We start from the raw sequence: 17,131 nt of genomic DNA, 5'->3' as shown, positions 1-17,131 counted from the left end.
GACAGTAACAAGCCAATAATAATTTCTAAATACTAATGCAGCAGAAGTTTTTTTTGTGCTCATAGCTGTGAGCTGCATGAGCTGTGCTGGAAGTCTTACGTGATAAGGTTTTTCATTTCTTGGTGCAAAGAGGATTGAATCTCATAGGCTGTTTTTAAAATGTCCAGTATCCCTTACAACTGTTTCAAAAAGCATTGACATGAAATACTGTTTCAATTCTCCAGAATTTGAATTTTCTTACCAGATTAAGTATTTCTATTACTGTTTGGAGAAATGGTTTTCTGTGTACATATGCATGCATATGATGATCTATTAAGGTAATTTAAAAAACATTAGGGGGCAGGAGATCGTGGGGTGGGAAGAGTTTTCATTGTCAGTTTCCTGTTTTCTAACAATACATAGGAAGGTTTCTTATATAATATGATGGCAAGCGTAAGCTGAAAGATGAGCTATGATGATGTTGATACTCAGGTCTTCGGATAATAAGTATGTTTTCAAAATAGTGACTGGCTGACAAGAATTAGGCATCATTTTCTACCAAAACTAGTGTGAGCTACTAAGATGAAGTTAGCAATGCAGGGAGAGCATCAGCAAATATGTAACCTAATTCAGACAGCTAGGCTGGATGCCTGAAGTACATTTGGGAAGCTTCACTAACTGTAAGGAGTCTGGATTGATGGTTAGGTGCCAGAATTAACATCTAAAGCTGAATCTCTAGAGTGAATTTGTACTTCACACACAAATGTGTCCTTAGGGACCACCTAAGGCCATGATAACTTTTATTAACTTCTCAGCCTCTTTGATAAAATGAAGAGCAGTGTGGTCATGGAACTTCAGAATGCATTTGAAACATTTTTTAGAAAATAATTCGAAGTTCAGATGATAATATTTCACGTCTGTTACTGTGCAGTCTTTGAGAGATTCTTTTTTATGCTCGTGGAATATCTTGTATGGGTGTGTTCTGTATTGTATTGTTGCGAGTACCAGTATGTAATCAGGTTTTCAACACAGATTACTAGTTAATTCATTGCCAGGTGTTTTACAGATACAGTGCATAAATGTGTTTCAAGGAGAAATGTGAAGTACTGTGGCAGCTGTTGTTCGCTGCCTTGCGTTGTTGGCCAGATGTGTTTTACAAAGAAGTGGGCACACTCCTAATCTGGAATTCAGCTTTAGGCCTGATTTTGGTCTGTAATGGTAGACTGTGACTCAGTCAGAGCCTAAAATTAAAATGCTTTTCCTGAATTTTGCATCCTCAGAGGAGGATGTGTTCCCAGCAGGTGTTAATGAAGAGGTGTTTGCCATGAAACTTCATGAAGTTCTTGAAATTAAGGGTAGAATTTTTCAAAAGTAGCAAAAGACGCAGACTACTCACTTCTGAAACAAAGGCTCTAATTTTTCACCAATAGCAAAAAGTAAGGCTATGTATTACCTTCTTTTTTTAATAAAAAAAAACTCTTCCAAAGAGATTTTTCTTTCATGAAGAAAAATTGCAAACTTTTTTTTTTTAGTGTTCACCTTCATTAACACAACTTGCTGACTTCCTTCCTCAGCTGCAGTTATTCCTACACTCAGAGGTCAGAAAAGAGCAAGATCAACAAGCCACACATCTGGCTGTCTCTCTTTCCAACTGGAACAAAGAAACAATTTTTTTAATGGCTTTTTGAGTTAATTGTAAACAATTTGGTTTTGGAGTCGCTGACTTGCAGCAAATGTTTGTCGTAGGCGGATGTAGGGAAAAAGGACTATGTCCTAATGCAATTCCTCCGTGGCCAGTGAGGGAAAAAAGATCACTTTAAAAAAGAAAAAAGGCATGTCTTGATCCTTGTAGCATTAAAGTATGTTCAGAATTTTGAATGCATGTATAGAATGTTTCACAAGCTTAAAATACATGCTTTGAGGAGGCAGAGACAGAAATAGTTGCTCATTTCATTTTCCTATATTCTTTTGTATGTAGTAATACTGATATTTTTCCCCCCTTTTCTTGTCAGTAGCTGTTTATGTATGAACAAATTGACAGTGATGAAAGACGAGAGACAAACAATAGGAATAGGGGGAGAAAAACTTTTAAAATGAGAGTTCTGTTCTAGTATTTTTTGGTGATGTTTATACTGTTCCTGAATGCTTTTTTCCAGTAAAGGTTTCTTTTAAAACTGTTTACAGTCATTAATCATTAAGTATATTTTTGAAAATTAATCTTTAAATAATTAGTGAAACCTAATACTTCTTTTACTTTCCAATTACTATATTTTTTTTAATACTCTCTAGCATCAGATATCATCAGTTTATCTAATTATTAGATTTACTTTTTTTAAAGCATTGTAGCTAAAGTAAAGTAAATGTCTGGTGTGACTTTTGTACTTTTACACTTTTCAACAGGAAATACTAGAATTGTTGATGTACAACACTTCTGAAACCCCAGCTACTTCTAAAATACCTTGTTATAGCTTTATATGTTAAATTTGAGCTCCTATTACTCCAATATTTTGGCTGCTTCGTTTAATAGGTCTATTAAGACAGTTATATTGCCAACCTGACCATCGTGCTAAGTATTTACGCATGTCTTGATATGAAAAGTAAATTGGTAATGCTGGTTTTGAATGTTTGGAATGATGTTTAAATTTATGACAAACAAATACATTTTATTTGGATGATTAATTTTATCTCATCAATTTGTAGGATGTGAAATACACTGTACTATGATTATTTTTTGTCAAATGTAGGTGTTTGAGTTGATAATGCCACTTAGTGGATAACAGCTTTAACTGCAGCCCTTTTTTCAAAACCAAATCAGGCTATCTTGATTTATATCCGAGTTTTCCTCCTGACTAGAATATGCTGATCAGAGTGTGTTTTCAAAGGACCTTTTATTATCATCCCCATTTTGGGAAGTTAATTATAGCCAATTCAGTTTCTGGATGAAGTGTATTAAAATGTAGGAATCATTTATGACAGAATTTTAAACTTACAGGAAAACCAGGATCATCTTATTTGCATACTTAATGTGTTTGGAAAGATTAAACAGACTTGGACTTTTGCACTGGTTCTTTAGGTTGATGAAATGTAATTGGTAGTATGGTGATAATTCTGGTGTTTTAGGCAATGCTTTGTTTTGCCTCTTACGGTTGGAAGGTTGGTGGCTGGGCAAACTGAACTAGAACGAGCAGATTCTTCAAGAATTGAATTGAAGAGGACCTGATTGAAAGTTGTTAGTGCCTTTTCTTGGATGATGGTGTGGAGGGCATACACAAAGGGGAGTATAGTACTGGACTGTATCCCTCTTTAGTTGGTCTGCTTTTGTAGACTTCAAATAATTCTGCTTTGGAAGATCAGAAAAGTGAGAGAGACACCAAATGTCTGTTCCAGCAGTGTCATTTACAGCTATTGCTTCTTTAATGTATTCTTTTCATAAACACTCTTCTTTGCCAAGTAGTTTGTGTTAATATCTTAATGTGCTAAGTGTTAATAACTTGGTGTAAACTTTAAATATATAAAAATTCAAACTTTATCTGAGACCAATGCATACATATTCTGTGTATATGTACATATTCTTCTAATATCAGTGTATTAAAAAAATCTGTTCTATAATAAAACAATACTATTTTTTGCAATTTAATGGGTTTTTCATGGAAAAGGTTTTTTGCAGTCTTGTAACATAAATTGATTTAGGTCTTTCCATACCTTTTCAGTCTTTAAACAGCGTTCTTTGAACTTTTTTCCCCTAAGTAAATTTCCATTACTTCCCATCAACCCTAATAATCTTCAATCACTGAGCATTTTTTTTACTTAATTTCTCAGGCTTTTCTGAAGTTTTTAGTTTAGTAAGTCAGTTGAATAAATTGTAACTAAAATAGTGGTTGGCTCAAAGGAGAAGGAAGAAAACACAAATCCCATTTCCAGGCATGTTTCAGTGCTGTATTATAGGCTGGTTGTATTAAAGATGAAGACTGAAAGATAATACAAAGGCTTTTGTTGGCTTAGAGATTTTCTGAAAAATAATGTTAGTATCTTTCATTTGTTTATCATGAAATTGGGAGTAATTGAGGGGGGTTTTCTGCTGCATCCCGTCTTTCAGAGAACACCCATGATCTAAATCCTGAGCTAAGAGGAACTTCAATTTCACGACTTTGAGTGCTGAAATCACACAGGCGTTCTTCCTCCCCATACCTCTGTATGCTGTGCTGTTGTACAATGCTTGCGTTTCCAGGTACCTAGAGTAGGTAGATGGCTTTGAGTCAGCAGGCAGAAAGTGTTGGTTAAGTAAATTATTATAATCTTGATTTTTTTTACAGTTTTAATCTTGATGTATCTACTTTTTTCCTGTAACAAGCAACTAATTCTCAGTTCTTGGTTAAATACGCGCATTTGCAACTCTGTGTGCACATGTATATGTGTGTACATTATGTGCATTTGTGTGTGTTGCATGTGTAGCTTTTATACAATTTAAGTTTTCCAACAAGGTTCTGAAAATATTTTCAAATTAATTATTTAAATAGTTGTATATAATTTGAAATTTTCTCAGAAACTAACGAATATTGCCTTTACAAGGGTGTATTTCTTTTGCATGTGACTTACGTCACCTCTTAAGTGTGAATGGTGGGTTAGTTGAAAATGAAACAAGGTTCTTAGATCTAATGCAAAAATAAAACCTATTAAATTTTGCTCTAAACCTAAGTAAGTGGCTTTTCTATGGTGTCTAGTTTTAAACGGCATGGTTTGCCTTTTGGACAGTTTTCAGCAAAGGCAGTAAGAAAATCTTGGATGTAACTACCTTGTCTCTTTTTTGATTGCAGATAACTGGCATTTTAAAGTTGGTGTACCTCATCCCATGCATCTGTTTTTTAGTCAAAGACAATGAAAGGAAAAGCAGATTTCTTCTTTCTCAGCTGTTAGTGTGGTTTTTAACTTCAAAATAAATAATGCTAATTGAAACTTTTTAAATAAGGGTAAATGAAAACGGTGTTTCTGTTCACACGGAGAAGGCAGGGCTGCTGCCAGGGGCTGGTGTGGCACGTGTTGGTGTTGGTGCCAGGCTGGGATGCCCTGCTGAGAACACGCGCCAGCCTCGGGACGTCACTGTCTGCTGAGCCTGGTCACCTCTTTGAATGCTGTTTCGCATTCAAGCAGAAATGTTAGTTGTCATCATTTTAGAGGCAGTCACAGTTACTTTTAAACTAAATTCTGAGTTCCAGTGGGAGGAAAGGGAAGGCAGTATAGTTTTTTTAAAATAATTGCACTTGTTCTGAAAGGGGGTTAGGAACATACAACCTAGGTTAGTTTGGCTTTGGTTTCAAATGGAGGAGCAGAGAAGGTCCCCTGCCGATCCGTGAGCTGCAGTCGCTGCCGAAGCCCCGGCGGTGCAGGCGCCTGGTGGCTGAGCGACCTGCGTGAACGGCCCGACCTGGCAGAACTTTTGCGATGCCCCTCACACGGCTACCAGGGGACAGTGCGACACAGCGGCGGCCGGGCGCCGAGGCCTAACGGTAACAAACCGTTTCCAACGTGCTCACCGGTTTCTGCTTGGAGCGAGCGCTTCCCTGTTGCTCTGTGTGTGTGTCCCCCCGCCCCCAGCCCGCCCGGCTTGCCCTCGGGCAGCAGCCGGTGGCCGCCGTGGTGGCCGCCGTGGTGGCCGCGGCAGCAGGGGGCGCCCCTGCCCCGCGCGCGGGCCTTGGCGGGAACCCCGCCCCGCCCCGCCCCCCGTGTGACGGGCCGCGCCGGGCTCGCGCGCGCTGTGGCGGGGCGGGCAGCAAGCGGGGCCGCCGGCGGGCTTCGAGGAATCGCCACGCCGATCTGCCAGTCGGCTGAAAATAGAATTTTTTATATTTCTTTTTATGGCGAAGTAGGGGTAGGGTACGAAGTCACTACTGTGCATCATTTTTATTGTCTTAATAAAAAGTTACTGTGCGGGATTCGTCGCTAAATTAGGAATAGCTTCCAGTAGCGCTTTAAGTTAATTACTGCAGAATCCATCAGGGTCAGTGTGCTATTTTAATTTCCATGTAGCTTTCAAGAAGTCTTAATTTTTTAATTAAAAGGATGGTTTTGATTCAGCACCATCCACAGTACTCCTTCCTTATTTGTCATCTTCAGCAACAGCAGACTTGTTAACATAACGAAAAAAGTTGCAATAAGTTTTTAGCAGCTCATGTTGTGGGGCACAAAAGCTTGTTTGGCATTTTGTGTAAGTAAAACCATACGATTTGAAAATAGATTTACTAGGGAATGTACTTCTTAAAGTATTGGCCGCAATGCAAAATTAAGACTCTCTTTATGTTTACATCATTAAGAGGACTAATGTGCTTGTCTGTTAACTAAACGCAATTTTCAAGACAGGCTATTTTGCAGAAAAATGCCGTGAACCCCGCCCACCCCTGTATGTTTTAATGAACTGAGTGTTTAATGTGAAAGAATAGGAATTTAATAAGCTAATATCAGAAGGGATTAAAAAATGACACAAAGCTAATTAAGGAAAAGGGAGATGTTTTACTGGAATCTATACTTTTCTGTTACTGCTGCATAATTACAAATTAGTGTTTTGGAGAAAAGCTGTTCTTATTCAATGTTCAGTCCCCTCATGCCGTAACTGGACTGTGAGAGCAATCTTTGAAAAAATCTGGAGTTTAGCAACTTTATAACCTGCTTTATGTTTAATTTATAGTCCAGTATAATGATTAAGTACTTTTTTCATCAGCCTTTCTGCTTACCAGTCCATCTGCATTTGTGGGATTGATTTGAATTTATTTTTTTCCTTCGAGCAAAGTATTTTACATTTGTATTTACTGAATTTCTTAAGGATAGTATCTCCAGTTTATCAAAGTGATTTTGAATTATGATCCTGTTTTCCAGAATATTTTAGTTCCCTTCTAGCTTAGTGCGTATTTTAAAAAGGGTATTTTGTTATTCTCTGTCTGTCACTAATTAAAACTATTGAACAAAACTGGATCTATACAACAGCTACTAGATACTGTTTAAACATACCATCCTCCTTTTTTTGGCAGTAAACCACTGGCAACTACTTTTTCAGATTTTCAGTGTTGCAGCAAATTTATGGTATTAAATAGCATTTTCTCTTTTCTCATCTGCAGTTATTTGTCAAAGTTCCCTCCTTTATGTAGTTCTTCAATGTTTCTGTATGCCTGTATAGGCGTAGGCATATTCACTTCAAAGTCTCCATTTTGTTTGTTTTGTCTATTGGAATAACCTGTTGTGTGTTTTCTTAACTGTTGAGTTCCCTGCAGTTCCTTATCCCATAAATCAGCTTACCAAGAGACCTATTTTTCAAGATACCTGAGATTACTGAAACTGCTTTTTTTGAAATCATCATATTTAGTTTGCTGTTTTCTCCTTGTTTAGTAACCTTTGCTGGTTTTAATTAACTTCTATGTTTCCATCCATATATTCAGTTAATTCTCCCTATAAGTATCAAACAAGTCTGAAATAGCCATTCCTCTGGCACACTCCTCTGTATTCTAGAAAGATCAGTTATCACTCCAGGAGCTTGTACAGATAGATACATGGTTAATTAACGCTCCTGAAGCTTCTTGCCCAGTTCTCTTACTCGGATGCCTCCATAGTTGAGCAAAACCTTCTTTACTCCTTTCTAGGTATTAGATGGTCTGTCACATTGCTGTCTTGGGGTGGTACCTGTTCTTTCCTCCTTCACCCTCATCCAGAGACACACAGAAAGTTTTTCTTTTACCTTTTTCTGAAATTTTAAATTAAAAAAAAAAAAAAAGTGTATATTATTGTCCAGTCTGTTTACAGTGGTTTTATGGGGTTTTTTTCCTAGTAGAACTCTTGGTATTTCCATCAACAGCATCATAATGCAAATTGGTCAGCAAGTTTTCTTATTTTATGTAGTAAGATATTTAATAAGACCACTGTTATGTTAAATAGAAGTGTGTAAACTAAGAGCAGCTAATCCCTACAGAGTTCCACATTTCATCTTTAATTCCTCAAATCTTGAACTACTGATACAAGTAGTCAGCCACAGCTTAGTTCCACTAATGTCAGTATGGTTTTTTGATCAGAATTAATTTGCTGCTTAGTATTTTAAGATACTGTTTTTCCCTGCCTTTTTCCAGAAAAGAGGACTTGTAGAGACTTCTTCAGGTACATATCAAATAGTTTATTACCCTCCAAAACCATAAATACAAATTTAGCCAGCAAAACACATTATGTCCTACATACTGACACATTCAGAGCAGATCACTAGCAAATATGCAGTAAGAAATCCAGTCGCTGCAAGATTTATGTCTGGCTTGACTGAGATTAGATGTACTGTTTTGGCATTTCTGTATCGGATAAGAGAAGTAAAATAGATGAAGAATAAAGTTAACATGCAAAGACTTATTCCTGTTAGCAACTGGCACTAGAAATAACTTGAAAATAAAATCATGCTTAGGAAAGTCTTTACCATAGTTGCACAAAGAACTAGAATATCATGGTTTTCATCTTGCTTTTTCCGACACTTGCATTGGATTTTCTGGGAGTATAATACAAAATACTGTGTGTGGCATAGTCAGAAGGCTGAGTAATTGGCAGTTATTAACAGACAGGAAGGACCAGCAACATTTTTTTCTGTCTCTTGATTCTTTATCTAAGGATGTGTATGATCTAGAATAGATTTTTCATTTATTATATTCACAAATGTTGAAACCAGATACCTTTTCAAATGCCCAAATCCATAGATTTCCAAAATTGAATGTGTTCTAAGGTCATTTATTTTTCACTGTGATTTTGGTGAGAGAAGGCAAGGATAAGGAAACTTTTAAGAGAATGATGATGATGTGGCTGCTTTTCTCTATAGGAGTTTGGAAGAACTAAGTCAAAATCCACCTGGTAAAAAATGAAGTGGTTTTGTTATGAATGAATAAACACTTAAAACTAGCCAAACCTGTTCTGTTTATGTTAAGGGTATCTCTCTCCTGTATATCAGTTTCGTAAACATTAGTCCCCCATTTTGCTTACTTGGCGTCAATTGATAGAGGCTCCATTTATTGTGTATAGGCAAATTGTGTCCCTGTTTTGTGTATAAGCATCTGTGCATCCTATGCCATATACAAACTAGGTTGCTGTAATTACTATATACTCAGGTGGAAGGATCAAAGTGCAACAACGTTTTCTTAATTTGAAATATAATTTTATTCTAATTACATAATTGGCTTCCATTCTACAATTTTTAAGGGGTGGTTGTTCTGTTGGGTTTTTTTGTTGTGTTGTCTTTTTTTTTTTTATGACCTATGACTCAGAATCCAGATATTTTGGTTGCCTGGTTTTCATCCTTTCATGATGTCTCTTCTGACATTATGCCATTGTCTTTGAAAATATATAGGAATTCTGGTCAAAGTATGTTCAGGTGTGAGGGGTGGCCTATAGGAAAATCCCCCCCTTCAGTAAGTTACAAGTTCATTTAAGGTAATCCTTTTTTTTTTTTTTTAATCTTTTGATTTTAGTGAAACCATAAGACAAGCTCTTAATCCTTGGGGCTATGGGTACTAATATTATTGGCCAGCTCTTTCAACATTTTATGATTAGTGAAAAATATATTTATCTTTACAAACCATTTATTAACTCCCTTTGACTTGCCTCACTTTTTTTTTTTTTTTCAAGTTTTGATTGTGTCCTGCAATCTGTATATCAGATAACAGCAAAATCTTTTGGCTTGAAGTGTTGCTTATCTAGGAATTGTAATAAAATAATTTTTCAAAGCAGGAATGATTCTTTTATCTTGGGTTACTTTCACCTTCAGCAACTTTCTTCTATTCCAATTTTCACTACTTCACATCTGATTTTTGGGTTTGAGTTTTGTTGGGGTTTTCTTTGTTTATGCTTCACCTGAGTAAGGAATGCATGGCACTAGATTTTCTTTCTGTGGAGGTTGCTTCTTGGTGACTTTTGTTATGTAGGTTACTTATGTTATGAAAATCTTATAAATACAGTGTTTCGAGGGCACATCAGGGATAATTGATTTTTTTCTGAATATAGCTTGTGCTCTGAAAAGAACCTGGGTGTGTTTTTCCTTTATCTGTGCCTTGCTAGATAATACTGTAGGTACTTCACTGTGAATATCTCTGAGGTTTTTTTGGAGTTAGCATCTTAAACACAAATGTATGGCTATTTTTGCTTTTTTTTTCCTTACATAGCAACACTTACTGTGTTACTCATTGGCAACTTGCTGTCCACCAGCACTCCCAGGTCCTTCCCCACAGAGCTGCCTTTCGGCAGGTCAGCCCCAGCCTGTGCTGGTGCGTGGGGTTGTTCCCCCCCAGGTGCAGGACCCTAGACTTGCCTTTGTTGAACTTCATCAGGTTCTGCTTCACCCAGCTCTCCAGCCTGTCCAGGTCTCGCTGACCAACAGCGCAGCCTTCTGGGGTCTCAGCCGCTCCTCCCAGTTCTGTATCATCGGCAAACTCGCTGAGGGTGCACTCTGTGCCTGCATCCAAGAGTCTTGATGAGCCAGTTGAACAGGACTGGACCCAGTACAGACTCCTGGGGAACACTACTAACTACAGACCTCCAGCTAGATCCTGAGCTACCCTTTGAGCTCTGCCGTTCAGCCACTTCTCAATCCACCTTGCTGTCCATTCATCTAACTCAGGTTTTTTGAGCTTACCTATGAGGATGCTGTGGCAGACAACGTCAGAAGCCTTGCTGAAGGCAAGGTACATAACATCCACCATTCTCTGCTCATTAACCAGCCAGTCAGTCATTCCATCGTGGAAGGCTATCAGGTTGGTCAGGCATGGTTTCACCATCCATGTTGACGACTCCTGATATCCTTTTCCTCCAAATCACAATGATTGGGAATCATGCTTCTGATCTGAGAGGTCTTGAATTCAGATGCTGCTGGGTTTTTTGAAACCACAGTTAATTATTCATGCAGTAAGGTCAGTTCCACTGCTTTAATGATGCCAATATGCTTAATGGAGTCCAGTTCCCTCAGACTGCGGACTGGATGCCGTCTCCACCCATGTAGGTGTGCCTTTAGAAGTTACTGGTCCTAATATTTCATTGCCACTCCTGAACATGGCAGCTTCTGTTTCTCCTGAAACTCCCAGTGGAGCTGCTCATGAGAACACTCCCAGCCCCACTTCGTTAGGATGATCTTAATGAGTTTAAGCAGTAGGTATTTGCTGATCCAGCTGGTTTCGACAAAAGCCTTTTAGAGTCGTGTTTATGTAAGCAGGCAAATTTAGGATATAGTATCGGGCAAGGGAGCACCGATGAGCAGCAGAGTGTTGAGCTGGTGAATGTGTCCTTTTTCACTAACACAAAGTTTAAAGGCTTTGTCTGTATGTAATACCTTCAGTTTAGTTACAGTGCTGCTGATGGTTTTGAGCTGGTACCGATTAAATGAGTTCTGCAAAGGAAGAAGAAATAAATTAGTATTTCTCTAGCAATTTATATAGTACTGTAGCTGTCATTTAAAAATAATATGAAACTCCACACTTCAAAATTATGGAATCGCTTATAACATTGTGTAAACAAAGATTTTAAACAAGATTTAAATAACATGATGCTTAGCTTTGGACATGCAATATTTAGTTGATAATACCCAATTTGTGGACATTTACTAAATCTTCAGAACTGGATTTCAGTATATAATAAATGTATATTTTAGTGTATTTTTAGGATACGTGTATAAAATCCATGGCAGATTTGAAAGTTGCATTTTGATTTGTTTTGTGGGGGGTAGTTTTTTTATTTATCACAATTCAAGAATAAACTGATTGGTTTAGTGAGGGAGAAAGAATTTATTTTCCCGTTCTAGATAATGCCTCCAGAATGTCAAAATTAAATTAATGAAATTTGATGAACCAAGTGATGTGTTAGAAAACCAGCCTCTGTTATTTTGTTCAGTGTTCAACATTTTTAAATAAGCTGTTAGGTAATGGTATATAAAATGCAAAATGCTAAATATACTTTCTTGTTCAGTACTGTTTTTACAGTTTATTATGTCTGTGTGCCACTAATTAAATGTTGGGCATCAAAAATCAGTAATGCGCTTTAAACTGTCAACAGTAGCTCAGAAGGTATTTTCTATGTGCTTATGTAATGTCTTAGGATAAGCTTTAACGGTTTGGAAGACAGTAGAAAACATGAAAATACAAACATCATTGTCATGTCAACATGTCACCATTTTTGAAGCATACTGCTAAAAGTTGGAATTTTAAGGGATTTAGACACTAAAGAGGAGCTGCTATCATTTAGGAGTGCTGCAACAGCAATATTTTTATATATGCATTTAGTCTTATTTCAACATTTAAACTGATTTTACAGTAAGTAAAATGAAATGCTTTCCAGCTTAATGAAATGGAATTTTATGCTCTTAAGTTAAACCTTTCTGATTTGCTTCTGTGCATCAGCTGTTCATTTGCATTCCTGTTGCAACCACAGTATGTATACTGACCTGCTCAGAATTTATGTCATTATTTACTTTGAAATCTCATTTAAAATTATCCTGGAAGTGACTTGCTGTTCCTGAAGTTTGGAATACTTTATTAGAGTTTTCAGGGAAGGACATTTTGGAAGATGCAGGTACTGGGAAGCAGCAAACTATACAGAATAAAATAATTCAGTTTCGGCCAAGGAATTGTGTTTATTAGCACTTCCATTAAGGTGAAGGTTGGCCTTTTAATATGGAGTTAAAAACTTTGTGTTGAATGATGAGTTATAGTTTAAAGTGAAAGTTTCTTGGAACTAGACCTTGCTTTTAGTTTTGTTTTTCAGGAAACCATAAAGAAATTATTTCAAATCATAGAGAAGTGAAGCATGTTTAGCAGTTGCCTGACCCACATCTTCTAGATGTTGATGTTTACTTTCTGTTGACGATCACTATTTTATGGGTTGATGTACATCGGAAATAGATGGTGTCAAACCAGTGCCTTCAAGATCCCTGGAAAATGCAGGCTGACCATGAAAATGTGTATAAATTTCGTAGCAGGGTTCTTACTTCATACTTGTGACCTAAATAGCTGAATCAGTTTCAACACAGGGTTGAAACAGAGGAGATTAAAATTAAAAACAAGCTTAGAAATATAATTAAAAGTTTAGGAAAAATACTCAGAAATCTCCAGAGACTTAATGTGCTGTACTTCTGTAAGAAGGATCAGAAACCAGAGCCTGGGCACATGACCTCAAGCTACTCAATGCAGATGAGGGAGCATATCCTCAGGTTTTTGGCAAAAAGGCTTCCTCACTGTTCAAAGCATGCTATCAACTAAACTAGTCTCTGGATGCACTGCTAACTTGGCAGTAGAAGAAATGGTCGGATATTCTCTGAAGATTGAAGGCAATGAGGTAAGATACGGCTTGAAGGTGAAGAATGCAGACTGAGTCAGTAATTTAGATTGTGATAGTATTTCATAATGATATAAATGGTTTCTTTCAAGTTTATGAAAAGGAAAATAAGTGTGTGCACATTAGCTTGTCCCTTTTATCTGATGTTGATAAATGTATTATACCAGTGTGATGAAAATGTTAAATTATTGAAGGTACAAGTTTTAATGCTGTATAAAACCTGTTTTGCTCTGTTTGCATGTTTTTCCCCTTTGTAGGCTACTCAAAAGTCAGACTCTGTTCATACAGTGTAGCTCTTCTTCTGAAAGTAGAACTGTAAAGTGATTTTTTTTCCTGCATAGAAACCGATGTAGCTTTATGAATAATAGTATTTCTTCATGTTTTGATATTGTATATGCGATATGTTGCTAATTGTAAAGGGCTTGACAGTCTGCTCACTGGAATTGTTCTGGAGAGAAGATTTTGAAATATTTAATGCGAAACAAAGCCATTTGTCTAACAAAAACCTGGTTTACATGAAGCTGTATGTTCTAAACAGATTACTGGTTAAATTTATATCTTTTTATGGAATGACTATGACTGCTTTGAAATCTCCAGGCCTTACATTACCTTCCTAGTTTTTCCTGCTACAGAAATATATCCCTTACATGCATGTAGAAGTTAGGGTTGATGATACTTTTTCTTCTGGAATGCTTGGGGTAGAATTTGAAAAAAAACTTGCCTCCTCATATGGAGTATCAGCCATGTACATACTTAGAATAATTTTTTTGTGGTCTGATTTCTTAAGTGGGAAAAGAGTTAAACTGAAAAACAGATGAGCATCAGATGTAAGCCCCAAGAGCCATGGTTTAGAGTACTGAGAATATTTATCTTTGTGGCAAAAATCAGTTTTCAATCTGAGTTTAAAATTACAGTTTTCTACATCCCTCCAGGCAGACCTCTTTAACCTTATATGTGCTTTTCATGATTTAATTTTTCTCTCTTCTGAGAAAAAGTTGTAAGTTTGCCCAAGAAAGCTATACTTTTACATAGTTTTAGAATAATGTATCTTCCTAAGGACTGTACTGCTAAACTTTTCTTCAAATCTCCTTCCTTCTTGTCTTCCGTAGAGACTTGCTTTTTTGAGAGTTGGTCACTTTTCCTTTTGGGAGTTTTTAATAACTTGAAATCTAAAGGTTTTTAAAGACGATAAAGATAGGAATAACAGATAAGATAGTTTGAACCTCTTCCCCCCCCAAGCCCTACCCCCAGATGCATAAATTTTTGAAAGCTAAAAAGAGCAATTTTTTTAGCTTTCTTTCTGACAGATTTTCATGGTAATATTTTAAAACAGCTTACTGATTAGAAACAATTAGTTTTTCTTTTTTCCTTAAATTGTGTTAGATTCATGAAATAAAATTAATTTATGCTAAAGTTTCCAAACCAAGGATTAAGACCTCATTTTTTTCTCTGCAATGGTATTCAGTAATCTCAAGTCCGGTAATCTACAGGAATTAAAAATGCAGATACAGTTCTGAGTTTGTTTCTTTGGCTAAGCAAATAAACTCATAAATTTCTGTTTGTACTCTGTGATGTTATACTGGTGTTTAAATTCTAATTTGTTCAAATGGAATTACTTCTGTGTTTATCCAAGGTCTTACTCTCTCTGTCCCCATGCATAAGTATGACAACATTGACCATCAAAATGTTTCTCATGGTCCAGAAATTGCCAAAATGTTTAATATATGATACAGACTCTGTCAAGCCTTTAGTTGTAGTATTCTAAGTTTACGAATATAACTGTTTACGATTTTGTTGCATTTACTAGGTTTGCTGGGATGGGTAATCTTCTTAAGGTCCTTACCAGGGAAATTGAAAACTATCCACATTTTTTCCTGGATTTTGAAAGTAAGTTCAAACAATTACAAGACAATGAGAGAATCTTTTCCCTAACTTAACAGCAAACTGAGGAAAAACTTTTAAAATCTGATTGCTTGCGGTGTGTGTTTTCCAGTACAACCAGTCTGTCCAAGTCCTTGTCTCTAAAATCCTTTGTTCACTCAGGACCCCTTTTCTCTTCCTTTTCTATTTTTCAGGAACCAAATGGGAAATCTTTTAAAAGTACTCACTTGCACAGAGCTTGATCAGGGGCCAAATTTTTTCCTTGACTTTGAAAGTGAGCAAAGCTTCTTGCCTGGCTTGCGTTCTTTGCTTATTATTTCCTAATGAACTGCATGCGCTTATGCATCATAAAGCAATTCAAAAGGGATTTGCAAACAAATCAAATTACACTTCAGTTGAATATTGCATTTTGATATTTATAAAGCCATATAAAATTAGTTAAATTCATTCTGAGCAGAGAAGGGGGCAGAAAGATAGATAAGCAAGTAAAACCTTACCCTGTTGTTAAGTTTACATGTGAATGAACTTGACCTTACCTTTATTTAATGAATCAGGATTACTAAAATATTTCTCTATGCTTCTTTGAATGGAAATACATGTTAGAAATAAAAAGCTGAAAAAATATAAGCAGTGGAGGTGGCACTATTTTTGCCTGGTTCAGTGATGATTTAACAGATTATTGCAGTTTCTAAAAAGTTGTGAAGTGGTCAAAGTGTATGTGCTTGATTGCATTTCTCTTAATTGCATGGTTATTGGTTTGCAAAACAGCGTTTCACATTCTAATTCCCTTGTCACATCTATATCTGATTCAAAGCTATTTCCCTTTTGCTGGTTAGTTTCCCTGCATGTACTTCTAGACATTGTCTTGAGAACTGGTCATCAAATCCTTAAATAATGGGTTTAATCTTACTTCACTAATTACGTGAAATGCTTTTTATTTAAAATCCTAAAAGCGTGTGATGTTTTGTCTCTTAATACCTTTAATCTAAAAAAAAAAAAAAATCCAACAAACAAGTTTTGAGAGAAGCCAGTGTTTTTAAAATAACTTTGTTTTGAAACATAGCTTAAGAGAGAATTGCAGGTGATTAGACACACATTTTATCCCCTTGAAATAGTTTTCTTGAATCATTTATTCCTAAATTATTTTTCTGGAAATAAAGTTACTGATATATGAGACTGTGTGCATGTACACAGTCTGAAGCACCGATTCAAAAAGTCATTCAAACATATACTTAAATCTCATGAAATTGTTCGGACATGCTTTCTTGGATGAAAGCTAGAGTCTATGACTGCAACTTTGCAAATATCTCAGTCTTCTCATCTAGATCTTATTTACCTCATTATGAAGGATCAGTTTTAAATGATGAAAAAAAGTTTATTGGTTAGTTTTGGTTTAGGAGAAGGTACGGCAAGCCGTTATTCCTTTTTCTCTTCTAACTATATAATTTGAGAATTTATTGTATAGCCGGGATGTCAAACCTTCATCCAAACCACCAAGTAATTTTTTTTCTGTCAGACTTTCTCTTAGGCTTCAGTAGCGCTCTGTGGCTTTGCCAAGCTATTACGAATGTTTTCAGCTGCTCTGAGCTTCCAGGTTTAATCAGCCCAATCATGACCTGGATGGTAAGAAAGTAATTCTGACCCAGGCTGCAGACTTGGTGGGAAACAGGTGGTCTGGCAGTGGGAAGCCTTGGTGGAGTGGAGGTGGTGGCAAGAGGAGAAAATAGTTGTTTTATTGCCTTGGCAGCAAAGGTTGGATTTTTTTCCAAAGGTACATTGCCAAGAACTGAATGGGCCGGAGCACCTTCTCCCACAGGAGGTGACCAGTGGTTAGTGCAAGCACATGGGCATGCTAGGCAGGCACATCTACCCAGAGAGAAACAAAACTATCATCTCCAAATTTCCATGAGTTTGATACTCTGGAGTGACTGTTTAAAATATTTTGCTT

General features: G+C 36.7%; 1 protein-coding gene across 9 annotated transcripts in view; it reads left to right on the top strand.

Moving 5' to 3' along the window:
* The window catches only part of CYRIA (CYFIP related Rac1 interactor A), a 58,075-nt gene that overhangs the window by 22,528 nt on the left and 18,416 nt on the right, over positions 1-17,131 (top strand). For 4 of the 9 annotated variants that reach the window (XM_056343083.1, XM_056343087.1, XM_056343086.1 and 1 more), the window contains one exon: positions 15,110-15,189. The exons of 2 other annotated variants lie outside the window; for them this stretch is intronic. Coding sequence is in view for 6 of the 7 variants with exons in the window: in XM_056343087.1 (XP_056199062.1) it covers positions 15,120-15,189 (70 nt within the window). In the remaining variant the exon portion in view is untranslated. Of the gene's footprint in view, positions 1-15,109; positions 15,190-15,377; positions 15,458-17,131 lie in introns of all 9 variants that reach the window. 3 more of the 9 variants (XM_056343080.1, XM_056343081.1, XM_056343085.1) reach the window with 1 other exon arrangement.

The sequence above is a fragment of the Falco biarmicus genome, chromosome 6 (genome assembly GCF_023638135.1).
Source record: "Falco biarmicus isolate bFalBia1 chromosome 6, bFalBia1.pri, whole genome shotgun sequence".
Taxonomy (NCBI): Eukaryota; Metazoa; Chordata; class Aves; order Falconiformes; family Falconidae; genus Falco; species Falco biarmicus.
This window is presented reverse-complemented; position numbering and strand designations above follow the sequence as displayed.